The following is a 27,549-nucleotide window of genomic DNA, read 5'->3' on the forward strand; positions in this document are numbered from 1 at the left end:
ATGTGCCGAGGGAAGGCGATGCAGGATTTTAACGGTCCAGACTGCCGCTTTGTAAATTTTAAGAAGGGAGAAGCAGTGTATGTATATTACAAACTAATAGGAAAATCAACTGAGCTCTGGGCTGGAAGTGTAAGTACTGTAAAGCATTTGTTTTGTTTGCTTTTCTTGGTGCTTTCTGTCAGTAATACTGTTTTCTTCAGTTTGCTTCATAGGAGAGCACTTAGGATTTGAACATAGCAAAATAGTGTAATGAATGCCATTTTATCTTGAGACCTATTTGAAATGAGACGTAGTTTGAGCAAACCTAAGGCATTAAGTGCTGTGAAAAATGAGCAATGCTAGTATGTGCTACAAACTGTTAGAAAACTGCCGTTGTGTTAAAAACTTCCCACTGCAGCACTGTAAGTGGTGGCCCGTGAGCCTCCCTTTCCGTCTATGAAGGCTTAAGCCTGTGCTTAGCCTTGATGTGGTCTCATCCTGTGCTCTGCATAATCCTGCCAAAAATCATTCCAGATCTGTGTTTTAATCATGTTTCTCTTCCTAATATTTGGCTGCCATCTTCCCTGTTTTTATTTAAGATGTATGTGGAGTTGCGGGGGAGGGAGGAGAAAGTAGTAAAACTAAAAAAGAATTAATGTTAATTTGATGTTTTTAAAGATCTGCCTTTCAGTTTTAGTTACATGTTGTAGCAGCTTGCCCTGTAGTGGCCTTGTTTGAGTCCTTATAGTCTTTGGGCAACCAAGAGAGGGTCAATGGGAAAGGAGGGTCCCCATACTTGTTTGGCTTTCACAATAAACACCTTGTTTGCCTGCCAGAAGCAGAACTGATATACAATGGAGGAAAAGCAGTTTTTGTGGATTTCCCTTGAAAATGCTGGCAGTGTGGAGATTGTTCAGACCTAGTTCCTATTGTCCCCTACATGCTTTTTTGTGTGTGAATCACTTCAGCCTCCTCCCTTACTCTGGTCTTCTACAAGGGGTAGACAGTTGCCTGCAGTGGTGGTCTGTGCTGCTGGAAGCCACACCTGGGTGTTGACTGTGTGACTAGTGGTTTAGTGAAAAGCAGGATGTATCACTTTCTCTAACCTGTTCAGGCTGGGTGTGGACAGGCAAGCTCTCAGAAGGAGCAGAATCCAATTAGAATGATACAGAAGAGAGCAGAAAACTGAAGCATGTGGTTAAAGACAAGTTTATAATTGTATCATGCTGGTAATTCCCTTCTGACATGTACTGTACCATAAATAACCTTGTTAATTAGCCAGCACAGGTTTCCAGGGCTGCCAGTTCTTGAGACACAGAGAAGCAACATGGGGCAGGTTTTGCATCTTCTAACAAGGTGTAATGCAGGCTGCAAGATCAGACAGCAGGTTTAAGGTAATTCCTGAGTTAATATTCAGTTTATTCACTGATAGGAAGTTCATGCTACAGTTAGGTTTGTCATCAAGTTAAAAAGGATGTTTTACTTTGAGTTTGAGAAGAGGCTGAAGTGTGCAGGTGTAAAAGAACTGTAAAGCTCCATTTTTAGTTGTTGTCATTTTTAAATTGTGTTACACTATTTTCTATGGTCCTTTCAGGGCAGTGATGACAGGCTATTCCTTTTGGTTGGTGGCTATAGTCCTTATATACTTTTTCTCCCCGGTTTGATTGAGTGTTGTTGCATTAACAGTAATACTGCAATAACCAGTTTGCAAATGGTGCAGCGGTGTCAGAGACATTTACCCCTATGTGTTGAGCAGGGGAGTGCTGTCATGTCTGACCCTGTCCCTGACTTGCAGATAGTGCTGGGAGTCTCTCACGCTGCGCAACTTCCCATGCCAGATTTGACTTCCCGTGCCAGATTCGGCTGGGCAGCTTGATTAACGCTGGCCAGCTGTGCCTGCTGTGTGCAGACTTGGAGCTAGGGGGAGGCTGTTGCTTGCTAATTAAAACCAGGCTACCCAGTGAGGTCTGAGATCAAACAAATTCCAGTGGAAGGCATGTTACCTTCTGCTGCAGCCCTTTTGGGATCTCATTGCATGAGTTTGTGTGCTCCTGTGTGTCATTTGTGCTCATGTGTCTACTCTACTGTCTATTTCCATTCCCCAAAGCTTTTGGGGAAATTATTAGGGCATAATGGAAACGATGAAATTAAGGGATAACTGACATTCTGATGTGTAGATGGGTACGGAGGTTACGGCAATGTGTGGGTGAGAAACCCTGACTGCTGCAACCTGGGGCTTATTTCAAATGAGTTGTAAATACAGGCTCTAATCCTGAAATTGATTTTGAGGAGCTGTGAAGAATACAATAGTATTTCTGACCTGAAGGAGATTATCTGGTAAGAAAGGAGACTTTCACCAGGGCTGAAATACCTGTGGCAGTTTGGTCTGGGTGGTATTTGCTTTTGCTGTTATAATTTGCTCTGCCCTTTTCAAGCCATTGTTGATTTTTTTTTTCCTTGTGCAAACAAACATGCTGTATTTTAAACAAAATCCCTTATAACCCCAGTCTTGTTTACTTTATTGCTTTCAGAACTCTCTCTGAGCTCAGTGAGTATTTTGTATGTGAAAAAATTTTGGAACCCAGGTATAATATATTTTCTATATGTTATATGGCAGTCTGGTTTTAGCAGAGCTGCCTAACCTTCATTAATAAAGTAAAGCTAAAGGCTTGGACAATATGCTATGGCCATTATTTATTAGTGATTGTATGTTATGAATTTAACAAATACCTCTGTTCAGGAAAACACTTCATTTTTTTTTTTTCCCCCAAAGCTGAAAGGTGAAGCACGTCTGGTGCTCTTGTTTTCCAATATACCCTGTCTCGCTCAAAAACTGATCTCTTCTTCAGCATCCACCTTGCATAGTATGTGCTGCCAGGCTGTGTTATGTAGGCTTTCCTCCTGTGCGTTTCTCCTGCACTATGCCCTCATCATTGGCAGGGTCCAGAACTCCAAAATTACTTCAGATAATTTAAGTAAAAGCTGCTGCTGCTTTTTAACAAGACACTTGAAAGTCTTGCTGTGGAAGATTGTTGTTTTATCTTGCAGCAAGGGTCTGAACTTTATTCCTTTAATTCATGTTGACAAACCTCTTTCTGACCTCCTGTTACAAGAAATGGATTTGGCTGCAGATCATGGGTTTTTTTGGGTGGGTGGGTGGTTACTCTTTTGTTTTCAAATCCTATACATAGGGTAGCAGAAAGGAAGACATGAGGGGTAAATGTAAGGTAAGACAGGAAGGTGGAATATGCCTGGAGGACCCAGAGGATCAGGGAATTTGCTCCTGTTGTTTCTGTGATTTCTCTACAACATCATCATTCAGAAAGGGCACATCAAACCAACACCCTTCTTTGACAGATCTACAGTTTTGTTACCTGCAATGCCCGTGCTTCAGGGATGTGGGCTTTAAGATTGAAAACCAGTTGAACATCTTGGTTCACAGCTGTTTTCTGTCACTGAGGTGGGTGGTGCGAGAGGCTGGTTTCTTGTTGGTGGTGGTCAGTGAATCACTGCAGCTGGCTGTCACACGTGGGCACAGATGCTGTGCACATAGCCATGCATCTCATGCACCCACGGCATTTTAGCTGGGAGGGGAACAGAAAGGAAGGATGTGCTTTTTTTTTTTCCCCTCCCTTATTTACTTGGCATTCTAATGCCTTTCCTCTATCAAGCCTGCAGAGAATGAAGACTGTTTCCTTTATTTGCACAATAGGGCATTTTTTTCTCTTACAAGAGAGGACTTGTAGGGAGAGGAGCAGATGAAATTTTGGGCATGCTGTTCCCATATGGCTCATAAACCACATAAGTGGGAAACTGGGTCACTGCAGAGGACTTGTATGGTCAGCAGCTTGGATTACATTAAATGAGTTTCAAATTGTGATGCTTAATTATAATGGTAGTCATGGATATTGGTCTGTAAGGAGGCTACATTGAAGCTTTGACTTTTGTTATCAGAATGATCATTTAAGCCTCAAATAGAAGCTCATAGAGAGAAGCAGGCCAATTTAGAATAAAGCTGCAGCACAAGGACAATCTTTTCATTTGACTTGTTTAATTTCCCATTACCAATAATAAACCCACATACCTTAAGTCTTTTCTATCAAAGAATATCTCTCTCTGTTTAGAAAAGGTAGGAGGTAATAGATTTGCTTTATTTATATATGTAAAACTAACTTTAGGGATTTCAGCTATGGATGGTAAGATCTGGATGAGAAACAGGTGGGGTTCAGTTTTGGTTGTTTTTTTAAAAAAAGGCAGGCCCTTAATGTATCAATGCTTACTTTGCTTGTATAACAACAACAGGTATTAGTACATATTGTTCACTGGATACAATTTTTTGATTTTTTTTATGCCACTGTAAATCCAAAAAATCTCAGGTCAGGTGAGCCTGTTTCAGTGATAGCAATGTAACGAAATGCATAATCTATATAGCCATAATTGTTTTAACATAACCACCTTCCTTTTTGATTTGATCTTTAACTGAGTGTTCTTGCCAAATTAACTTTTCAGGAAAATTTGCAATTGTCATCTTCATCCTGTAACAAAATATTGACAAAATGACAAAAAGCTTATATTTTTTTTCCTCCTGGATACTTTGGTCTTCTAGGAACTCTGTACCTTTCTAGGTGTGTCCACCAGGCTCTAATTACCTGATTATCTAATCTGTGCAGTGATAACATGCTATTAATATTGGCTTCTTGACAGCAGTTGTCAGAACTCTCTGTGTAGATCTTATCTGGTTAGTGATAAGAGATTCTTGTCTTCCAGTGTTTGCCTTGGTTTAGCGTGCTGTCTTGCTTGGGAATAGCCATCTGCAACTGATCCTTGCTTGTATTAGTCACTGAAGAGCAACAGTGTGTTTGCAGATGGGGTGTATTTTCCATGCAGGCTTTAAAATCATTTACTACCTAGGCTACAATTTTTCATTTTCCTAAAATCTACTTTAAGAATTTATTATTTTTTCCTTAAGCTACAAAGTGAGCATATATCAGGCTGTGATATTGTGTGTGGATGTAAATCCTATTAGTCAAAGATTCTTTTGTTTACTGCTTGAGAAATTACTGGAGGCACGTGTGGCACCAGTGGGAGCGCACAATAGCAGTGAGCACACGTGAGCCAGAATGCCTGAGCTTCACTTCTGACTCTCTAAATAATTTGTTGTAACTCAGGCTTTAAAACACAAACAGTAAAACTTACCAACTTCACAAGGGTGTTGTGAAATCTAAGTGTAAAATCTAGGTGAAAGATCTTGCATAAACAAGGTGTTGCTAATCTTTTATTCACTGTGTTAAACTTCAGTTAGAAATACTTGAGTTTGACCTGTTTGTTGCTGGTGTCTGTAATCAGGGTTTTAATTAGGGTTTTAACATAGTCACATAGTTCTGGAAACTTTTTTACTGTTTTTTGTTTGCTTGTGTTTGTTTTCTGGCAGGTTGGAAGTGATTTTGGATATTTCCCAAAGGATTTACTTGAAATAAATCATAACTATTCCAATGAGGAGCTAGAACTACCAACAGAGGTAAGTCTTACTTTTTAATTTTAAATTGAGCTTCTCACTGTTCCTTACCTCAGCAGTCAATGAAATGCCTGAGGAGAAGAATGGGAATGTCAGGGATCTTTAGTAAGTGGATAAAAATGGGCAGGGATGCATGTGTGTGTTGTGGGGTGGAATGCCTGTGCAGGTATGTATGCCGACAGATGTGTAAGCATCAGCCCAAAATGTGTCCACTGATCTTTATTTTCTTGAATATTGTGGTTTTCTTCTAACAAAATCTGTTTGACCTGAGCTCTAGAAATGCTGCTAGCTGGCCCATGCGTTGGCTGTTCGGTAGGTATTCACAACTGTTTCTTTTCGCAAACTTTCTGAGTTTGAAGTGCTATGAGGAACAAACAAAGGACCAACTCTAGATTCAGAGGGCTAAGTGTATCAGGCTTTGAGCCTTGCATACATCAGTGGCTTTCATGCACTGACAGCCAGTAGCAGAGTTTGTGGGAGTAAAGCCTGCTTGTGGATGCAGTGTCAGACCCTTATGAAATGGTGTTCGGTGGCTCCTGCCACTGTTTATTTTTCAGAAGTTGTGTGTCAGGCAGCTCCTGCTTGGAGGACTTCCTCAATTCAGGAGAGACCAGCCCAAAGAGATGGTGACATGTTTTGGGATGTTTGCTTCTCGCTAGCATTCAGCAATAGACTTGTCCTTAATTCAGGATGTAAGTGATGAGTAAAGTATACTTTTGTCAGCTCTGTTGTGGACTTCCAGTTTGCTCCTCGCTAGGAGAGCTTTGACGGGACTAAGCCATAAGCTGTTTTATTTGGGTTTTTAAGAGTCGTTTGGCAAAACTTCTACTGATTTCAGCCAGTTTTGGTTAAGGACTCAAGGGGTTAATTCTGCACAATTAGTATAACATATAATATACTTTGCTGCCACATCTCTCTTTAACCACCCAAATGGTTTTTGTCTCATCTCTGCAATAAAGCCAATAGTATTTGTGATTACATATCGGTGTGTGTTTTCAGGAAACAGACTTCGTTTGCTTTGATGGCGGAAGGGATGATTTTGATAACTATAATGTGGACGAGCTTCTGAAATCATTGCGAGACACACCAGCAAATGAAGGGGAAACTGCATCAAGTGATCCCAGGACAAGACCAGCTGAAGGAATCAAAAGGGATGAAGAGATTGAACAGCTTGATACAGTAAAGCCATTTGATGCCTTGGAGACAGATGAGCTAAGCACAGAAGACAACGATGACAAGGAAGTCTTCACCATGACAGAGGAAGCTGGCAGTTCTGTTAGAGAAGGAACTGAAAATACTGAGGGAGACTCTAGTGTCAGTAGTCATGAAAAAAACTCTCAGGGAGATCACATTGCACACGAGCACTTGAAAGGAATGCTACATGGTAAACTAAAAGGGCTAGAAAGTGAAAATACCAAAAACACTAGTATTCCTCAGGGTGAAACCAGCCAACTTGACAAAGAGAATGAAGAAGTCAATGCCTACACGCTTTTAAACAGAGAGCTCTCTGTGAACTTGAAAACACAATTTGGCTCAACTGCTGATGCTGTTGTATCAGATGATGAAATGACTCACCTCGTTACATCACTAGAAGATGATTTTAATGAAGATTTGAGCATTGATGCTCATGATACAGAGGAGGAGCCAGACTTTGCAGATCAGTCCGAAGAAATCCCTTTGCTCTCTTTTATGGCAGAGGAAGAAGACAAATTGCCAGCACATTTAGAAGATGATGAAAACAATGACATCGAGTCACTAAATCATGAACCTGGTGAAGATGCAAAGGGTGCTACAGAGCTAAATAACCAAAGAGACAATTTGGATGCATTAATTCTTCAGGATGCCTTCATTAAAAACAAGAAGTCAGATGACAGTGTAAGTGTGGACAGGTCTGAATCTAAACAAACAAAAGAGAAACACGATAAGGAGATGCTAATTAGCAAAAGAGAAGCACTACCAACAACTCAACCTGATGATCTGTCCGAAGAACTCCCTAGAAAGCAACCTGTAGGTACAGGTGATCTAGGTTCAGAAGAAAAAGCAAACAAATCTGAGCCGTTTGAAGAGCTGGTCGCAGCTGATGGAACTGAGTCACGTACTGAAGAGCAGAAGAATACAGTGCCTGATCCTCACGTTTTGCCTAGTTCAGGAGATGATCTGGAGTCCAAATCACTTATTAATAACAAACAAAATGCTTTAAAACCCCATGTCAGTGATACTGACAAAATTTCAGAAAGAGTGCAGCTTGCTCAAATAGAGAAATATGAGAAAAAGTTTGAGGATGGTGCCTTGGAAAAGGACTTGGAAAGTGATATAAAGCCCAGTAAGTTATGGGAGAAAACAGAGGATAATGGAAGAGCTGAGAACAAGCCTTCTGTTAATGTTCCAGCCAAACCATCAGAAGAGGTAAAAAATGCGTCTCAGAGTGGCATAGAAGATGATGACCTCTTGAAAGAAAAATTCGAGCATGGAAAGCCTGCTATGGAGAAAGGACTACTAAGACATAAAGAACATTTGAAACAAACAGGGGAGACTGATCATGAAAATCAAAAACCCACCTCTCTTAACACAGAACATGAAATAGAAAAAAGACATGTGAAAGAAATCCCTGTAGGAGAGGGAGACCAAAGCCTCAGAGGAACTGTGGCGCTACCTAGCCCATGGGAAAATGAGACTGAGTATTCAGAGGTGGGTGTGAAAGAAGAGCTTTCAATAAACCTTGGCAAGATGACAGAATTTGAAGGAAGCATTGAGAAAAATTCCCCTGAAGAAAAATCAAAAAGCACTACACAGAATACCAACACAGACAATCTTACTCAACAAGGAACTGCTCGTACTGAGGATGCAGATTCAGACAGAAATCTTGGAACAAATTTAGCTAAAGAAAGAACACCAAGACCAGAACTGCCATCTGAAGAGCCAGATGCAAAAGATGACCCTGACCTGAAACAAGCAGAGGAAGAGCTTCTGGAGGATGAGAATGCTGCAAGTGCTGAGCTGTCGCAGGCAAGGGCTGCAAATGTACAGGGTGATACACTAAATGTTAAAAGTGCAAACCCTGAATTAGAAGTACTAAGCAAAGCTGGTTTGGGAACTGCAAATCCTACTTACAAAACAGGACAGGAAACAAATTCATTCTCTAAGGAGGCTAAAAAGCCAGTCAGCGCACAAGATACAAGCGAGACTGGGAACAAAGAAATTGATGCACCAGGGAGTGAAAATGCTTTCTTGGGTGAGATGGAACATGTCATAGAACATGATGATGAATCTTCAGAAGCTGAGGAACCACCAACTGTCAAAGAACATAACTTCCACTCTCCTGACACAGAGGACAGCAATGACTTAAACCAAAGGGAAGATCATCTCCCAGAGGGTGTTCCACAGAAAGACTCCAAAGAGATGCAAAATTCAGAGCATACCAGAAATGACCACTGGCAATCTGCACATTTTCCCAGCCCTGCTGACAGCTCAGAAGCCACAAATGACACTGTTACGGACTTCAGTGAGTCTGTGAAACGGCTCACAATAATAAGGGATTTTCTTGATGATAAGCGTGTAATACGCCTACAGAAGTACCTTGGGCTTCACCATGTGTTCAGAATAGAAGCCATGTTTCACGACATGCAGGTGGAGATGGAGCTTGCTTGGAAGGCAAGCCATAATAACGAAGACAAAGGGAAAGCTTTGGACCAGATACTCGAGCTTTCAGAATCAAGGATTATGGACATTGTAGGCAAAGTTCTGGATTCCCGAGTGGCAGAAAACAAAGAGGAGGTGGTGAAAGAGATGGATTTGTATGATGAGGAGAGCATGCTGATGGATGATATTCAAGAGTTAATATATTCTTTAAGGAGTAAATACTCATCTGACAGCGAGAGTGTCCCACTTGCATCTATTCCAGAACAGGAAGATGCTCAGCTGCATACTCAAGGTAGGATGTAAAACCAGTTAATAAATAGATGAAATGGAAGTAAACCCCTATCCCACACAACGCTATGTAACCTAGAGTAGCTTTAAGAACAGAGCTTTTAAGAAGGGGGCTCTGGAGTCTGCTGGGATTTTGCTTATTTTTAATGCTTGCTTTTTTTTTTTTTTTCTTCACATTGTGATGCATGTTCCAGGGACAAAGCCTTAGAGAAAACATTGAGCTCAGCATGTCTGTTCTTATGGGCCAGGTTCTGTGTAAAGTAAGTGGGATCTGTGCATCTGAGTACAGCTAGAAGGAGCCATTCAGGACACTTCTATGCTTCCCCCTCTCAAGAAGTAGGGATTCACATATAATAATGTGATGGATTTTCAGGAGTATTTAGAGGAGTCTTTTTTTTCCTTAACTAGCTAGCACCTAATTAGGAGAGATCCAGTGATTAATGCAAAGTTCAGGCACTAAATCTGTGTACCTAAAATCGTGGGTGTTCCTATCATCACGTTTTTGCCTGCATTCATGGAAGTGTTTGACAGAGCTTTCTTGATGCTTTTTTAATGTAGTATTTCACTGAGGGCAGCTACAGGTAATAAATACAGATCAGCTCAGGGCTTAATGCATGTCTCCCTGTCTGTCACAGATGGTGCAAAAGAGGCTGAATATGACATCAGAAATGCAAATGCCATTCATGATAGCGATCAGAAATTTCAGCAGCTTGAAGATGAAAGGCCACAACAGCCTATGGAGGAGGAGAGAGCTGTTAATGTTCCACCTGAGCATGAAGAGGCAAACTTACCAGATAATACAGAATTTGAAGAAGGGTATGAAAGTGAAAGAGGATCGCTGCTGGAAGATACTTCCTTTGAGTCAATTGTTTCAGGACAGAGTGCCAGGGAAGATACTGCCTCAGGTAACCTTTTAGAATTGGTTTATTTTGCTCTTTTGCTTTTAAAGAGGAGCATGTTTGAATGAGGTTTGGGTAAATACCAAGGTTTTCCACTAGTATTTTCATTGTGTTGCTTCAGTCCTAATGGCTTTCACTAATCCGTGGCTGTCCCTATAGTGGCAATATTGTGTTGCTACTGCTTATCACAGCAGAGGGGCTCTTCTGCAACCTTTTTGCACTTCAGAAGTAAGAAAACCTCGCATCTAAGTGTCAGAGTTCTGTGCTTGGGCTGGTGGAGTGTCTCAGGATAGTAGTGGATTAAGAGCAGAAGTCACTGGAAGCATACCATCAGCCTCCTTGCAGGGGGACTGACATTCCAACCATCAGGCTATAGAATCATGTGCTTTCTCCTCATGCTGTTTTTAACCGGTGACTCTGGCCTGTGTTACTTTCCAGGAAAGACAGAGTGCAGCTTTCTTTAAACAGTTTGATAATTTCTGGCTAAGTTGTTAATTGGAGTAATAGAAATGTTTGACTGTTATGCTGAAGCCTTCTCTCTTTGGAGTGAGTGTGCCGATTCATTGTTATGCCAAGGAGGGAGCCTGTTACCATTATCTTCCCAGCTCTGTTTTGGCATGAGACTACTTTTGAGTCCATTATCTGTACTAAGCTCAGCTTTGCTGTTCTGCATTCACCTCTGATTACGCTTAATAAATCTGGCTTCAATGAGCATTTAGACAAAATTCAGGCACATTCTGCTTAGCTTCTGTAGGCTACTGAGGTACTGGACCATCCCCATAGCCAAGCACTTTGGAGCTGCTTAAAAGTACTGAGGGAAACTCTAGGTTGCATTTAAAGTTACCGGCTGACTTCTAAGTGGCAGGTGGATTACTTATGTGGCTAAGCAGTTGGGTGTTCAGTTGTATTTTAGACCATCTTCCATTCCTTCATGGTAACTTGAGGTTGATGGTGTTTGAATGCTGTTTGCTGGGAACTGAAGGCTACTAGAAGTGCCGGGAAGAAACAGGGCAGATGCTTGTAGAGCTGTGTGTTGCAGAAACTGTTGCACAATGTAACAAGAGGCCAGGCAGATTTCAATCTGCCAATCTGAATTTACGGCAACAGTAGCAGTGAAAGGAGGCATAAGGCTTCAGATTGGGGAGAAAGAAAGGTGTCTTAAAGCTCGTGCTGTGCTAGCAGTGCAGATCTAGGTTAACCTAGACCTCAGATCTGGGTTTACCAGCTCAGAATCAAACAGCGTGCGTGTGCTATTCTTGTTGCTGGCTTGCTGTTAAAGCCGTATGCGCTGTGTGAGGCAGGCTTAGCAAAGGGCCCCCTTCTGTGGTGCCTTGCCTCAAGCGGCCTGCGGAATATGACTCTGCTTTCGAAGGGCTTTTGCCTGTTTCGTTAGCGCTCCGGAGAAAACGGGCCCGCAGTCTGAAATCTCGCCAGGAGGCCACAGAAACCGCGGCGGGCGGGCAGAACGGGGACCCTCGTTGTGGTCCTCCCGGCAGCAGGCCCTGCTGGCCACGGCTGGCGCGGCCGCTCCGGGAGCTAACATCTCTCTCCCTCCAGGCCCCGACGACGGCGCCGGGCAGCCGGTAGGACGCGAAGCCGAGGCGGGTGCCGCCTCACCGGGAGTCTTCGGCCAAGCGGCGCCCGCCGCTCGGGAGCTTCTGCGGCGGGTAAGTGGCGGGGACGGGGCGAGCGCGCATGCGGGCGGCGGCGCGCGGCGATGACGCGCGCGCGGAGCTGTCGGAAACGGGGGGGGGGGGGGGGGGGAGGGGAGGAGGGTCACTAGGGCTGACGTGTGCCTGGAAGTTGGCTTGCGCCGCCATGGACCCAGCCGGCGGCGCCGCGCGCCTCGTGGAGCCCCCGGTGCAAAGGCTGCGGCAGGTGCGGGAGGGGAGGGGAGGGGAGGGGAAGGGAGGCTCAGCGGGGTGTGCGTTCGCCGGGCGAGGCCGGCCCCCCGCGTCGCAGGCCGTTGGCAGCCGTTAACGGCCGGCGCTTACGAGCGCCAGAGTGGTATCGCCGAGTGCGAACCGGGGGACTCGGCTCCCCGAGCGAGGCGGGTGTCGGTCCCGGTCCCTGAGAGGCGGTCTCCCCGGCGTACACCTGCCTGCGCCCCTCGCGAAGGTGCTGTCCTTCCTTGCCCCCGCCCCGCGGTGTGGAGCAAGCCAGGGGGAGCGGAGGCGTCTGCCGGGGCGGGCAGGGATCGCTGCCTGGCCTTTCGCCTTGGGGGCAGAGGGTGCCTGCGAAAGCACCGGCTCCTCCCTAGGGTGGGCTCTGCTGTGGAGGGGGGGGGGAGCCGCGCCCCTCCCTCTTTTTAATCTCACGATGATCTCTCGAGGTCCCTTCCAACCCCTATGATTCTGTGATTCAGTTCCGCCCGCTGTGGCAGGGGAGAAGGCGTCAGTTTTGGTGCGGATCGGACAGTTTCTTTCCCAAGTGCCGTGCTGTGCCTATCAGCTGCCCAGATGAAACCAGGTGCTCGCACCTTTTGAGGCTGTTGGTGCTCTCTGGCCTTTTGTGGGGTGTATAACGAGACATGTGACACATGGCCCTGTGACCAGGGTGACAACTGGGAAGAGATCCCAGCCATTTGTGCTGGAGCATTATGAAGGGTTCAGGTGTAAAGCTGCTTGTGGAGGTGGGTGTGTTTTCCCCTGTATTTTTCCCACCTTTATAGGTTTGTTTGGAAACAGATTGAGTAACCGCTAGTGCCGTGTAATGCAAAGCGTGTGCATCAGCTGCTGCTGGCGAGGCTGGTCTTTGCCAGCAGATTGCTACTGTCGGGTGTCTTCCAGATACCCAAGGCTTTTGAGTTGAAATGGGAGAGTCAAGCTGGCTTTGTGGTTTTTGTAATTTTCAGTTTTGAGTTTGCGGGAAAAACTGTGAGAAGGCTTTAGATGGTGCTCTGGTTTTATGAGACAAAAAAGTATTTGGCAGAATTCTTATTTTGCCCAAGTATCTAATAAAAGCATATTCACAGTTGTCAATGTTGTTGGTTTTCAGTTGGTTGCTACCCTGCCTGAGGAAATTCGTCCTGGGGCTGATTTCCATGGACTTCCATGGGAGCCTGTTATTATTACTGCCTTAGTGGGAATTGCCACGCTTGCTATAATTTTCTGGAGAACCTGCCTTTCAGTGAGTATGCTTTGTGCTTGCAAGCCTGCTGATTTTTTGAGTGGTTAAATTGTTTCAGCAGCACTGGGGTCAAAGCAGATGTAGCCTTTCACGTTTTTACTGTTAGTGTAAATTAACTGCTAGGCTTACAGCTAAAGTAAGTTTTCATTTTCTTCATGCTAATGTGAATTTCTTTTTAAACTATTCTTTGAGGATTTTTTTAGTAAGGGGCAGTTTCAAAAACAGAATAAAGACACATGATGTAAATCAAGAAGGCTGGGGAAAGGGTCAGTGTGTTTGAAGTAAGAAGCCTTTCATGTGCTTGAGCCTGTTGCTGAATAAGTCCAAAACACTTAATCCTTTCCTGTCATATTGTCCAGCTGTTTGTAGGTGCTGCATTTAGAACACCTAAACACCTGATCTTAATTCTCACTGCAGAGCCCCTTCCCCGCTCTGCCCCTTGCTCTGCGTTTGTCCTTCTCTTTCTTACTTGGATAACTTCCTGTGTGAGAGAAATACCATCATAAGCTCTCAAGTATACCAGTGTATCTCCTTGGGAATTGATAGAAAAAATCAGATAGTGCAGTTTATTTTATAGCTTTCCAGTGATGATATACTCTGAAAGTCTGTGGGATGCTTTACTTTTTGCTTGACAAAAATAAATTGAAGCTAAATAGTATTGGTAACAGTGTTGGTAGTTCTTTTCCTTTCTTAGTTTTGGTATTAAATGAACTAGGTCAGTTTCAAGTGCAAATAAGCATAAACATAAAGCTGCTGAAATTGTTTAATGGTGTTAATTTCAAAATGAGCAACTGTCATGTAAACCTATGTTGTATTAAGAGGATCAGAACTGGAAGGCAAATGTTTTTTTGTGTTTACAAGTTCATGACTGATGCAAAATGGCTTCATTTTCTTTCTTGCAAATTGGATGTGGGCAGTTACTGCTATCCTTTTAGTGACTGAGTAAACAGACGTTTATTAAGGCTGTGGGACAGGGCATTAGCCTAGGAGCTTTTATTAGAAAACAGCTTAAGCTTGTTTGTAGTGTTATTCAACACTCTTGTTGGCAGTGATAGATGTGTTTTCTGTATGCATCTTTAATCCACATGTAAGAAGTAACTTTTCTTCCTGTTGGGAAAATTGATACAATTTTTTATTTATTGCTTTTTATGGGTAATTATTTTGTTTTTCCTTTTCTGTAGGTAAAGAGTAGAATGTATCAAGGTAAGTTTCTCTGCTTTTCCATGTAATTGGTGCTTAGGCATGTAAAGGTTTTGAAGATTGTTTCAGAGGACCAAGTATTCATCATGGAGAATGCCAAGTAGAAGGTTATGGTGTAAGCTAGGTCAGTAGATAATACTTCCTTGGTTCTGAGGATTTCCGTTTTGCTTTTGATAATGCTTTCATTATGAGAAACAACACCACTTGCACCTGCAAATTAAAGGCAAAGAAAAGCTCCACCTTGCTCAAAATAAATGCGATTGCTTGGTTTGCTGGTGTGATGGTTGTGAAGCAGTGTCTGCTTTGGTTTTCTGACTAGCTGTGGATCTGCTTTTGCTTCTCAGAAAAAGCAGTAGCTAGTTCCTCTTGTTTTTTTGGATTGAGTGGGAGCCTGACACAGACTGCTCTGCAGTTGCAAAGAGACCTTCTAAATGTAGACCTGTGGCTAGCACGTTACAAGAGCATTTCTCCAGCTTCAAGTGTGTAAAATTAAGGTGTACCAAATGGAGAAGAAATAGAATTCAAAGCATGGAGATTACTGAAATTCATAATTGAATACAAAATGAAAATGTGAGAGAGTTGTATTCGTATGGACTCCTTGCCTCTTCCTTTCTCACAAACCTTGCTTCTTACCAGTCATTCCTCTCTAATTTCATCGTAGAATCATAGAATCAGAATGGCTTGGGTTGGAAGGGGCCTTAAAGATCATGAAGTTCCAACCCCCTGCCATGGGCCAGCAACACATCTCGCTAGACCAGGCTGCTCAAGGCCCCATCCAACCTGGCCTTGAATCCCTTGTAGTTAGATTGAAGTTTCCTTCTACATAGTTAATGCAGCATTGATGATCTGTAAGGTCACTTCTATACTGCAAAACAGTTATTGTCATTAAAGGGGGAAAACAATTGAAATTGGTGGTGTAGAAATCATTTAGCAACCCACCCTAAAAAAAAAAAAAAAAAGAGACATGTAAATCTAATAATATTTTTGTTTTTCCCACAAATACTCTTCTATATGACACCCTATAGGAACTACTAAATAAGAACAAATAGGTATTCTCTAAGCATGATAAAGGCCATGCTGTTTATTAAAATCTTTATCCAAAATAGAAGAATATTTACAGTGACAAAAATGCTTCAGAAGACAGATAAGTGCCGAAGATAAAATACATTATTTGCTCTTCACGACAGTAATAATGTCAAGAGACCAAGATGACACAGGGATTCCTGCCTCCCTTAAACTGCTGAGAACTGTCTTGTACCTTGCAGTCATTGCTTGGCTCTCCTCTCCCAGAGCAGGATGAGCCGGGGATCCTCTGGCCCAGAAGTTCTCAGGTGGGAAGGGAAGGGAAGGAGGAGTAGCAGTTGCCATTGCACCCATGGGATGTGGTTGGAACAACCAGTGCTTCCTGTTTGCCGTGAGGCCAACGGGGCTTGTGGTGTTCAAATGCAGGAGTGCTTTAGGACTTGAAAAAGAACAATTTGCATGTTCTTTAAATCAATTTGAAATAAAATAATTTTAATTATGTTAATGACCTCTGTTGAATCCTAAGCATTGCTTGGAGACTTGCTTAGGTTAGAAACAAGCACATCCCTAACAAACTGTTGCTTGGTCACAGCCCTTTTGAGGCTTAGAAAGTGGTGTGCAGTTCCTGGAGGCTTACCAATGCCTTCTGCTGGCTGACAGTTCCTTTCTGTTCCCAGTAGGCTTTTCAGGTCTTTCATTCCCAATATCTTTCCTGACCAAGCATTCAGTTTCAAGGTAGCAGAAAGAGGTGGTTGTTAGTGAAGGTGTTGCGTCTCCCAGAGTGTCACAGCAGTGGTCTGAGATTCCTTGACCACCCTTGACTATATATCACCTGTGAGCAACCAGCATCATGTTCTGCTCTGCTGGACATTCTGTAACCAGCTGTAGGTGTAACAGTGAAGTAGATGCAAAAGCTCATGCTTTGTGTTGGTGTTCAATGCCTCACTATCTTGTTTTCAGCCAGTTTTAAATGAAAGCTGGAGATGCTTAGGCTCCTGCAGAAAGGGCTGACGGCCAGGGAATTTGACACTATCATGACTTGTATTTTAGTCCTTACTTGAAAATGTTCCCTAAAGTGGTAGTAGTGATAGCTCTGATTACTTTTTCCCTCGGATATGAAGCACAGTTACTGTAAGCTTTCTTTTACTTCTAGTGACTGAAAAGCAACTTGCTGAAAAGATCAAAACCCTTCTGCAAGAAAAAACAGAGATCTTAGAAAAGGTGTCGCAATATGATCAAAAGGTATTGTTCTACGTTCTTGTCCTTGGCTTCCTAATTTTCTGTTAGTGGTTTAATGACACAGTATGTTTTTATTTTCTGTACTTGTTGAATATTAAATTGACAGCTTCCTCGGTTCTGTTTCCGTGCGTAGATAAAGGAAGCAAAGGAATCTGTGAAAGTGGCCCAAGAACAAAAAGACATTCTCTCTGATGAAACTGCAGGGCTTAAGGTAAGAAACAGTTAGCTTTCTCTGCACCAAAACCAGAAATGTGAATCAAGTAACTTTAGATTATGGTCTTACTTTGTTTTTTTTGTTTAGGACACTGTGAAAGAACTGGAAGAAGCAAATCGTCAGCTAGATGACAAGGTAAAAAATCTGCACAAGATGCTTGAAGCAGAGAGAAAAAAGAATGAGAAAAAACAGAACAAGGTAAGAGAAATTGCACTGATGTCTTACATTGTCTGTAACTTACGGTGCCTTAAGAGCTGGTCAGAACCTTATGGGTAAACAGATAAGAGGTAATACAAACAAGATGAGACACCTCAGAAAGGGTACTGAAGTGAATTTTCACATTAATCCTGAGCTCAAGGGAGAGAATCTGTTGATTGTAGGGTTTGTTTGGGTTTTGGGTTGTGGGCTTGTTCTCGGGGGTGGGGTTTTTGTTTTTTTGTGGGATTTTTGTAAGATCTTGTTGGCCTTGTGAGGTTATGTGCTGTCACACACAAATACATGTATTCAGATCACGGGCTAGTCTAATACTTCCTAGTTGGACCCAGGAAGTACTTTAACAACATGGGCTCAAGGCTTTTCTTGTACTTAGGGGAAGCAACTAGTTCTAGAGTAAGTGTGAAGATCTCTAAGCTAGTTCTCACTCTTGTTGTCCAGAGGTATATTTGTTTTCTTTTTCTCTTTAAGCCTTATTTTCTCTGGTAATGGTAAGGTCTGAGTTCTTTTGATAGTGTTTTGATCAAAGGTTGTTGCTAATGACATCAACAGGTGTTACTTTCGTTCTAGACTGCAGGTGCACAGGGAACTCTCCTAGCCACAGACAGGCAGGGTCATGGGGGAAGAGAACTGTAGTGTGATGGATGTTTCTCTTCCTTGCTTTGCTGCTAAGGCAGTGCTGTGTTGTTGCTAGTCAAATGGCTGATTTAAATAGAAATTGGTTGGTGTGTTGACTTCTCTTCTATGCTTCCAAATTATGCAGGTAAAATAATTCCTCGGGCTAGGGCATGTGCCAGCCTAATGCAAAGTCACTGCTCATCTTTTTTTCCTAGATCTCTGAAACCCAGAAATCATTGGAGAAACTTCAGGAGGATATCAGTGTGCATTCTGTAGAGCTCTCAGAGGTAAAGCATTACCTACACTCTCATCAGTTGCAAGTTCTTGTATCAGGAAAATTCATACCTAGGATGTACTAGAAGATGGTAGGCTGGCAGATCCCAGGTTTTGTGCATATTTACCTCTTTTCCATTAGCAGGTAATACGTATCTTTTGCTCCATTACAATTTGTCTTTTTGTTCCTTATGTGTAGGTGCAGATAGCCCTTAATGAAGCTAAACTCAGTGAAGAAAAGGTAAAATCTGAGCTTCATCATGTACAGGAGGAGAATGCTAGGCTGAAAAAGAGCAAGGAGCAAGTAAGTTGCCATTAGGCCAGGGAACTTACTCTCTTTTGTACAAAACATCCTGGTTTTCTTGAGTATAACTTCAGCATGTGTCCGTTTTCTTAACATGTCAGAATTCCACATTTCATATTATCAAGATAAAATTTAAACCCCACACGCCTGTTTGCACGGGCTTTTTGTGCAGGTGAGCCACATGCCTTCACTGTGAAGGCTTTGCCAGTTCCAGCAGCTTGACAGAAAGTCTGTGCTGATGTGGTGGTCGCTGCATGATTGGGATCACTACTGAAGGAACTCAAGGTGAAGCAAAGCTAAATCTGGGAGGGCCTTTATAGGCCTGACTTATCGCAAGAGTTCTTTTGCAGATAATTGTAAATATCTGTTTTCTTTCTCTGTATATGAAGTAGATTGCCCTTTAAGGAATGTCAGTTGATTTGCCTCTGGATTACTATTCCTCATATTGGAAGTATGTGAGCAGTTTGGTTCTGATACTGGGATATTTACCCAAGACAATGTCAAATTTGTAATATCAAATACTGTAAATTGCAGAAAGATTCCCAGCAATCCAGTTCTACCAATGGACAAGTGATGAGTGTAATAACAGTCAAGTTTACCCTTTGTCTGTGGTGATCAGTTATTACCAGAGCTGTTAGGAAAATAGACTTTAATTATATGTGTCCTGTACATAATCATTTTGCTTTGGTGCTTCACATAGCTGCTAAAAGAAGCTGAAGGTTGGAGCGAGAGGCATACTGAGCTCAGTGAGCAGATCAAACTCTATCAGAAGTCTCAGAAAGACATAGAAGAAGCACTAGCCTACAAGGAAAATGAAATCGAAGTAGGTTCTTTATAACAAGTTTGCCTGTGACGTTTTGCATCATAAAGTACTTTGGAATGCATTACAGAACACAGACCAGTTCTCCTCCAGAGAACCTTTTATTTCCTTACTAGGTTTTAACTAACTGCATTATGCAGCTGAAGCAGCTTGACATGGATTCGGCATCCGAGGCCAAGAAGGATGGTGAAGGGCGTGAATGGAGCACAGGAGAGGACCTGGCCAACGGAGAGCTGCCAGGTGCAGTAATCCTACCTCCTGGCTGATCTGTCCAGTGGCTGAAGCAGATGTGGCAATATGTTTCTGTCAGGGCACAGGTGGAGCAAGGGGAATTCATGCCTGGAGCTGCCTGTGGTTAAGGTGCTGCCAGCTTTAATCCTCCAACACCACAAAATACCCCGTAACTGAAGGGTGACACTGTTCACAAGGCCTGTAGTTGCTTTTAGATTGGTGTTTAAAACTGTGTCATTAACTTATGATATGCCTAAAGATGGCATTTAAAGGCTGGCAATTAAGAACATTCCAAAAGCTGAGAATCCCAGCTTTGTTGTTTATGCTACACTTAATTTTATTATGTTTTCTTCAATGAGTATTGTTCTTTCCTCCAATTAAGTTGCTGGTCTACATAATCACATATTAAAATCTGAAAGACATTTTCAGAGCTATTCAGGAAGCTTGCATTCCTAATGTTGCACACTTGCTACATCTCTGGATTTGAAGTATTTTTTAATACTTCACATTATAGTATATATGGGCTAAAAATTCCCAGGTTTTGATTTTCAGATAGTATGTTTGTACCCAGATACTGCATCCACATTAATGGCATAATGCGGTGGCTAGAAGTGACAAGAAGTAATCTTCTGAATGCTTTTTGGAATAAATATAATAGCTCTGTTGTGTTGGTCATGGAACTGTTACTGTGTTTTGTTCCCAAACTCCACCTGTTATTTTTACCATGCAATGAAGGAGATTTATCCCAGATTAAAATTTGGGGAGTGTTGTTTTTGAACAGCTGCAGAATTCAGGGAATTTGGGTTAAGAGACAAGGAAAACAAATATATTTTTCTCTTCTAGATAATGAGAGTGAGAAGATGAAGGCTCAGATTAAGCAGATGATGGATGTCTCCAGGGTATGCTGCTCAAGATATCTAATTAATGCAGCCACTTTACTGCTATGCCCGAGATCATAAAATGTATGCTGCTCTTTTCAGGTAAAAACTATGTTATCCATAGTTGAAGAAGACAGAAACCATCTGCAGTCCAAACTGACGGACGAAGTAGCAGCCAGGCATGAGCTGGAAGGTAGGTAGGCTTAGCAAAAGAGGTGTTTAGGGTGAAATGAGGCGTATGGTTTAAACAGAGAGCATTTTAAGCAGCGTAGTGGTTCTCACTGCAACTGCCCTCAGGTTCCACACCTACCTCTGCTTCTTTGACAGAGCACATTAAAAAATTAGAACATGACTCCTCTTCACTCCAGTCAACCAAAACTCAGCTGGAAAATGAATGCAAAATGCTGCAGCAGAAAGTGGAGATTCTTGGTGAACTTTACCAGCAGAAGGAGATGGCACTCCAGAAGTAATCCTTTCCTTACTCTCATGCAACTTACAGTATTATGACACATGCACTATCCAAATGGTTGTTGCGTTTATTTATTTACTTACTGAAACATTTGTTATACCATCTCAATTTTGTGGGGAAAATTTGAAATAGGATTCAGGCTCGTTTTCAGCTCAATTTTCTAGCAAAGTTGAAATTGTGGAGAAGCAACTGAAAGTTCTGGGGTTCAAGTGTGTAGCACTGGGTTGGAACAAGGAGAGGAACTGAGGCTATACAGCACCTCAGTAGTAAAACTGCCTAACCTCATAACTCTGGGATCCAGGTGTAGTAAACCCATAATAGAAGTGAACAATAGCCCACCTTTCAGGGAAAGCTTCCTCTTGACCTCTCTGAAGTATTTCTGTGCTTCTAAAACTTTTAGGGAGTTACACAGTATGTGTCATCTTTTTTAAAAATATAAAATACCCCTCTCTTTGTTCTCTGTTGTCACACAGTATTACATGTTCTGGTGTCGCTGCTGTTACAGGGAAGTACCTTGATTTTGAGTTGTTGTAGGTGTAGGATGGTGGAATATATGGTGCTTTCTTTTCCTACACAGAAAACTAACCCAGGAGGAGTATGAGCGTCAGGAGAAGGAGCAGAAGTTGTCTGCTGCAGATGAAAAAGCTGTGCTAGCCATCGAGGAAGTGAAAGCTTACAAGTAACTTCACCTTGCTTCACTGTTACTTTTCTTTATTTTGGCAGTTGAAGAAAATTAAATTAAACCTCTCTCGTTCCCCTTTTTGTACAGGCAAAGGATCCGAGATATGGAAGAAGAATTGCAAAAAACAGAGAGGTCTTACAAAACCCAGGTAAATTTCTTGCTTGCTGGTCATTGCGTCACTTCTTAATGCATCATTCCAGTGCTCTGTTGTGAGTTACTGGACATACCAGTAGTTGGCCAAAATAAACTAAACCCCTACTTTTCTTAGATTGCTGCTCATGAGAAAAAGGCACACGACAATTGGGTAAGACCGTTCTCCTTCCTCTGCTGCAAATAGTTAGTATTTGACTTTGGGTTGGCGCAGTTAATGCAGTTGGCAAAATTTTCCCTTGTAGCTGATTGCCCGCTCTGCTGAGAGAGCTCTGGCTGAAGAAAAGAGAGAAGCAGCCAACCTGAGACAAAAGTAAGCGCAATGCAGACCACTTCTATTGTTCTTTGAATATGCCGAGTGTTTCTGGGGAGAGAAGGAGCTCAAACAGTGCAAGGTGGTTAGTTAACCTGCTTGTTCAGAATGTGCTGTGCATATTTGAGCTGTTGAAGCAATTCCAGAGGAGGCCACGAAGATGATCAGAGGGCTGGAGCACCTCTTCTGTGAAGACAGGCTAAGAGAGTTGGGCTTGTCCAGCCCGGAGAAGGCTCTGGGGAGACCTTATAGCGGCTTTCCAGTACCCAGAGGAGCTACAGGAAAGCTGGGGAGGGGCTGTTTGCAAAGGCTGGAGTGACGGGACAAGGGGCAATGGGTTTAGACTGAAAGAAAGTAGATTTAGATTAGACAAGAGTGAAAAATTGTGAGGGTGGTGAGGCCCTGGCACAGGTTACCTGGAGAAATTGTAGATGCTGCATCCCTGGCAGTGTTCAAGGCCAGGTTGGATGGGGCTTTGGGCAACCCAGGCTAGTGGAGGGTGTCACCCATGGCAGGGGGGTGGGACTAGATGGGCTTTGAGGTCCCTTCCAACCAAAACCATTCTGTGAGTCTATGATGTTTGAGTTACTAGTTTTAAACTACTATTAAACTGTTTTCATGGTTAAAATCAGACTTCATGGTGAAGGTTGTAACATTTTACAATGCAGTTTGCCTTGTTGTATTATAACAAATATAACTCACATGTATTATTTGAACAAAATATCCTTTATTTTTTAAAATTAGATTAATAGAAGTAAACCAGAAAATCATCATGCTTCAAAGACCATTAATTGTAAAGCCCACTCCAGGCAGACCTGATCGCCAAGTCCCACCACGACGAGGTAAATGCTGCTGTTTCTCCCAAACCTTTGGTCTTTGAACCAGTATATCCTAAAACAAAATTAAAAATAAGGCCATGGTAAACTGCAGGAAAGTTAATTAAGCGTGTTTTCTTCTTTGGCATAGGGCCTTTAAGCAGAGATGGCTCTTTTGGCCCATCACCTGTGAGTGGAGGAAATCCATCACCCACACAGATGATAGAAGTTCCTGGTCGGCCGCTTTCTGCCCCTCGGAGGGAGGGCTCAAGAGGTGAATTCAGTAAGTGGCAAAGCTTCTCTGAGCTCTCTTTCATACTACCAACCCAAGAATGCTAAGGTTCTAGGGATAGTGTTGAGTATTGATACTTGCTTTCTTAATACACAGATGAGTGGTGTTTGTCTTTTATTAATTAAAAAAAAAAAATAACTCTGGCATGTGTTGATTAGGATCTCTGGGGTTCTTGTTCTTAATGTACAGTGGTAGATGGCCCCCCTGCTCCACGAAGGCCACCAGAGTTACTTGGAAGGATGTCTGTTCCTGGTAAGCTATGTGGCCTGCAACCAACTGCAATTCATTCAGTTACTCTTTCACTTCAGACACGTAATTTAAACCCCACGTTCTGTACCCAAGCATGGTAAGACGTGTGTTGATGGTGCTCTTTACAGATCTTGGGCCTGCTGTAGCATCCCTGATTGGTAGCGGGCCAAGAACCTCCTCCCCTTCCACAGCAATGGATGGAGTGGTAAGCTGAACCCCCAGCCTTCAGGAAGCGTTTCTAATACCAGATTCACTGTGTACTTCCTGCTGCTTCTTTAACTGTGTCATGTTCTGTCTTGTCTATATCCTGTCACTATCCTTATTTGCTGTCCAAAAATACCCCCCAAAAAGCAACCCTCTCCCAAAGATCCTGAAGCCCCCTGTGTAACTACTGATTCACCTTCATCTGTTGAACCAGCTACAGTGAGTATTTGGCAGCTGAATATGGTGTTGTTCAGCATTGGTGGAGAGAAATAACAGGCTTGGTGTGCTGGACTGCTGAATAACAAAATGCTCTGTGACACTAACCAAGGGCTTATACCTCTGTCTCAAAAGGTTTCTCTAATGATGGACAGTTGCTGTCTGGGTTTTATGGAATTGAGGAAATGAGATCTTCATTGTTAAGGACTGCAGGCAGACACTTTGGAGTGGCTGCTACAGTAACCCTAAGGAGCTGATGTGTGTGGTATTTAAGCACAATTCCATATGTAATTCAATGTGCCAGGCCCTTGACCAAAGGGGTGTCCACCAGGGACACTCAAAAGCGAGATTGAACTTATCTTTAGTATGGCTGTAGCTGAAGAAGGCTTGTCACTTGGGAGGTTCGCAGAGCCCTCGCTTCTGGGTAGCACAGGCAGTGTCTGGGTGAAGGGACAGTGTTCATGCGGTAACTTTCTGTGTTTCCTACTTGGTTTGGGGTGTGTGTTCTCCTTCCCCGTCGTGGCTTTTGGGTTAGTGGCTGTGGTGTTCAGCAGTGTCAGTACTTCTCTGATGCAGGAAACACACTGAAGTGTTACCCTAATGTCCCACAGGCTAATGCTAATCCCAAAGGCCCGCCTTCTTTCCCGGGGACGCCCATCATGACCTCCCCAGTGATGGGACCTCCACCTCCACCGCCTGTTCGCTATGGACCGCCACCAGCTCCTCTCCGTGGGCACTTCGGGCCTCGGCCTCTGCCAGTGCCCCTTGGTACGGTTGCATTGCCCTCTGTTGAAACTTCTCCCTCTGTGCTTCTTGGGAGCCCAGGCCAGAACTGGGCTCCGCTGTCTGCTGGCACGCGGCCTCCCCATATTTAGGGGTGCTGGCTGTGCTGCTCAGTAAGCTTGGACAGGTGGCATTCCTCAGGTTGCCTACAGGGCAAGGTGGTTTTCCTTGTTTAGTTTAAAATGGAAGCCAGCAGCCCAAAAATCCCTAGAACATGATTTGTGGCCTGAGAAGTGTGTGTGTGATGCTAACCCACCTCATTTCTGCTCTAGAAAAAGGAGGAGGTGGTAGGAGCTTTGCAGTTTAGGTTAAAGCCAGGTATCTCTGAACTCTCTTCTCCTTTCCTTCCAGTGCGTGGTGCTCCCTTGCCACCTCCAGCTGCAAGGGATTTCTTACCTGGCCCACCCTTAGGAATGAGAGATCTGCCTCCAGGTCCGCTGCCACCTCCTCCAGAGCCGCGAGGCTATGGACGTGGGCACCCTCCTTTTCGACCCCTAGGTCCTCCTGGCCCGAGAGATTATCCTCCCAGCCCACGGCTACCCCCACCTGGTTCAAGAGACTATACGCCTTCTCCTAACAGCGACCTGCCTCCCTCAGGCCCTAGAGACTTCCCCCCCGGCCCACCGCCAGGCCCGAAGGACTACACACATCCCCCAGCACAGAAACCCTGACTGACTGACGGCAGCATCTGGTCAGCAGCTGCATGAACGGACTGGCACACTTCCTGCAGTCAGGATTTAGGAAATGGTTCTTGCTTTTTAAGCCATTTGTCTCATTTCAGTATATTTCAGCTTTTGCGGGATGACTTTTTATCCAGTTGCTGCAGACCTGTGCATTTATGATCACCGTAAACTCACCCATTCTCTTGGGCTGCAAGAACCTTTTTGTGATGGACTTGAACCTACTCTAAACGTGCAATAGAAGGAAGTACCTGTGTGGCTAGTTTTAATGAAATGTAGCCTCTGTAACCAGTTGGTGAATGAACTAATTTCGTAAAAAATGTAAATCAAATCATTTCCTGTGGAAATAATTTTTAAGTAAAATGCTATCCTACCTGCCTTCTCCATCATATCATCAAGCTACAGTTACTGTAGGCCGGGGGTTTATGTGAGGACTGTGAGGTGGTTTGTTCCTTTTAAAAAAATAAACAGTGATGTCTGGTCAGAGATCAGAAGCACAAATGACACTGTATTCAAAGGAGAGTTACAATAAACAGCAAAATTCCTTTTGCTAAACCCTGAAAGCTTTGTATCAGTGCCATTGCTTTAACTTATGAATGAGAGAATGCCACAGCTGTGCCCAGGGTTAGGAATTGAGTCAAGGCTGAGGTGCTGCTGCTGTGTGAGTCACTGCTGCTGCATTATCTGGGTGTAACACTACACAGAGCCATGTGGGCAAGAGGACAGAGCCACCCTCCGCAGGAGCTGGTGGTGTAGCTGTGGGGAAATGCAGGTGAGTGCTCCAGGACTCCACAAGCTAAAACATTTCATAATTGCTCTCTGCTTCTATGACCTACTTGCAGCATTAAGTGAGGAGCAGGGGGAGCTTCAATCTCACTCTGTGGTGAAGGACAATTCATTCTCTTAAGCCACGTAGGGCTGTATTTTTATAGCCTTTTCCACTTATATTAAGAAGAGAAAAAAAAAAGATAGTCTTCCATAAACCAGAGTGTATTGCTTGGAACAGGATAGCTCTAACCACAGCCCCTGTGTACAGCTGCTCAAAGCACTCTCTGCAGGTAAGTTTTAATGCCAGGAGGAGCTATGTGGTGGCTGGCATACCAGACCGTTTGCTTATCAGGACACTAAGGCTTTTCAGAAGTGCTCTGCACAAAAGTAAGCCTTGGGGAGGGGTGAAAATGGGAAAGCAAGCAGGAATAACAGAATCCCCTCCTGAAAGGCCATTACAGCTTTACTGCCAGAGTACAAGCAGTCAGGGACGCTGACACTGGGTTGTTACAGTACAAATAGCCAGCTTCAGCTTTTAGAGGAAAGACAAGCCAGAACATCACTAACACATAATGTAATACAAGAGTTTGTACTGTTGGGGAATAGAGCTCCCTCAGTTAAAGACACTTCACAGACCTGCAAGGGGTAGAAGCAACTTTAGAAATGTTTCACGCTCTACAGCCATTAATTTGCAACAGTTAAACACAAAGCTCTACTTGTTGACACAAGTTAACACAAACACAAAGCTCTCTTCAGTTGCTGAAGGGCTCTGGAGCGGGAGCCGCCATTGAGGGACCCTTCCTCAAAGCAGCAGCCCCCGGGCCCTGATCTGCGAGGCCTAACAAAATAAAAAGGAGAGACAGCGCGACGCACCGGGTGGCAGCCATTCCTTCTCGCTGAGACTGCACGCAGCCGTGACTCATCGGGGGCGGAGCTAAGGGCGGCAGGAATAATCCCTCTCCATACAACAGGGGCCTCTGGGAGCGCGGCGACGCCGGAGCGCGGCGAACAGGACGGGCAAACAGGGCGTGGCAGGGCAGAAGGGCATGGCGCGGCAGTTCGTGCAGGCAGAGCTACCCCCCTCTCCGAGCTCCGAGGGTAAATTGAGCAGACCGGCTAGTGCTCACAGAGTACGCAGGACGAGCCAAGGGATTCCTCTCTGCTGTGTGCTCAGACAGCTGAACCATGGTCTCCACCAGGCAGAGAGGTTACCCCTACACAACTGGGGCAACCCCGTTGGAGGGCCTGCCTAGGGATGTTGCGGTTCAGGTCTCTGGCTGCAGGGAATGCCTGAGTCTGCTGCTGCCAGGGAAAAGAGGCAAGCACCTCACCTGTGCGAGGTGTGAGCAGGTGGACGATCTGCTATGCTTGGTAGTTGAACTAAAAGAAGAGCTTGAAAGACTATCAGGGAATGTGAGTGGGAGATGGACTGGTGGAGTAGCTCCCTGGCGTCCCAGACGGAAGAG

General features: G+C 43.8%; 1 protein-coding gene across 3 annotated transcripts; it reads left to right on the plus strand.

The window, feature by feature from the left end:
* On the plus strand, positions 1 to 25,870 carry MIA3 (MIA SH3 domain ER export factor 3; the record flags this gene model as incomplete). Of its 3 annotated transcripts, none has more annotated exons than XM_084261712.1 (28): positions 1 to 129; positions 5,411 to 5,497; positions 6,494 to 9,425; positions 10,057 to 10,326; positions 11,878 to 11,987; positions 13,318 to 13,449; positions 14,631 to 14,652; positions 16,826 to 16,914; positions 17,045 to 17,122; positions 17,213 to 17,323; positions 18,172 to 18,243; positions 18,429 to 18,533; positions 19,234 to 19,356; positions 19,470 to 19,593; positions 20,428 to 20,483; positions 20,565 to 20,655; positions 20,790 to 20,928; positions 21,509 to 21,610; positions 21,701 to 21,761; positions 21,882 to 21,917; positions 22,009 to 22,076; positions 22,821 to 22,918; positions 23,043 to 23,174; positions 23,373 to 23,435; positions 23,561 to 23,637; positions 23,784 to 23,855; positions 24,464 to 24,620; positions 24,987 to 25,870. In XM_084261712.1, the coding sequence occupies 28 exons, from the start codon at positions 1 to 3 to the stop codon at positions 25,304 to 25,306; spliced, it is 5,856 nt and encodes a 1,951-aa protein (XP_084117838.1). In that variant the 3' UTR covers positions 25,307 to 25,870. The 3 variants fall into 3 exon arrangements, with proteins under 3 accessions (XP_084117838.1, XP_084117840.1, XP_084117839.1); XM_084261714.1 differs by having other exon boundaries at positions 25,134 to 25,870; XM_084261713.1 differs by lacking the exon at positions 23,784 to 23,855.
* Between the last annotated feature and the right edge of the window lie 1,679 nt (positions 25,871 to 27,549).

Source organism: Gallinula chloropus (genome assembly GCF_964237585.1).
Source record: "Gallinula chloropus genome assembly, chromosome: 3".
NCBI classification, from domain to species: domain Eukaryota; kingdom Metazoa; phylum Chordata; class Aves; order Gruiformes; family Rallidae; genus Gallinula; species Gallinula chloropus.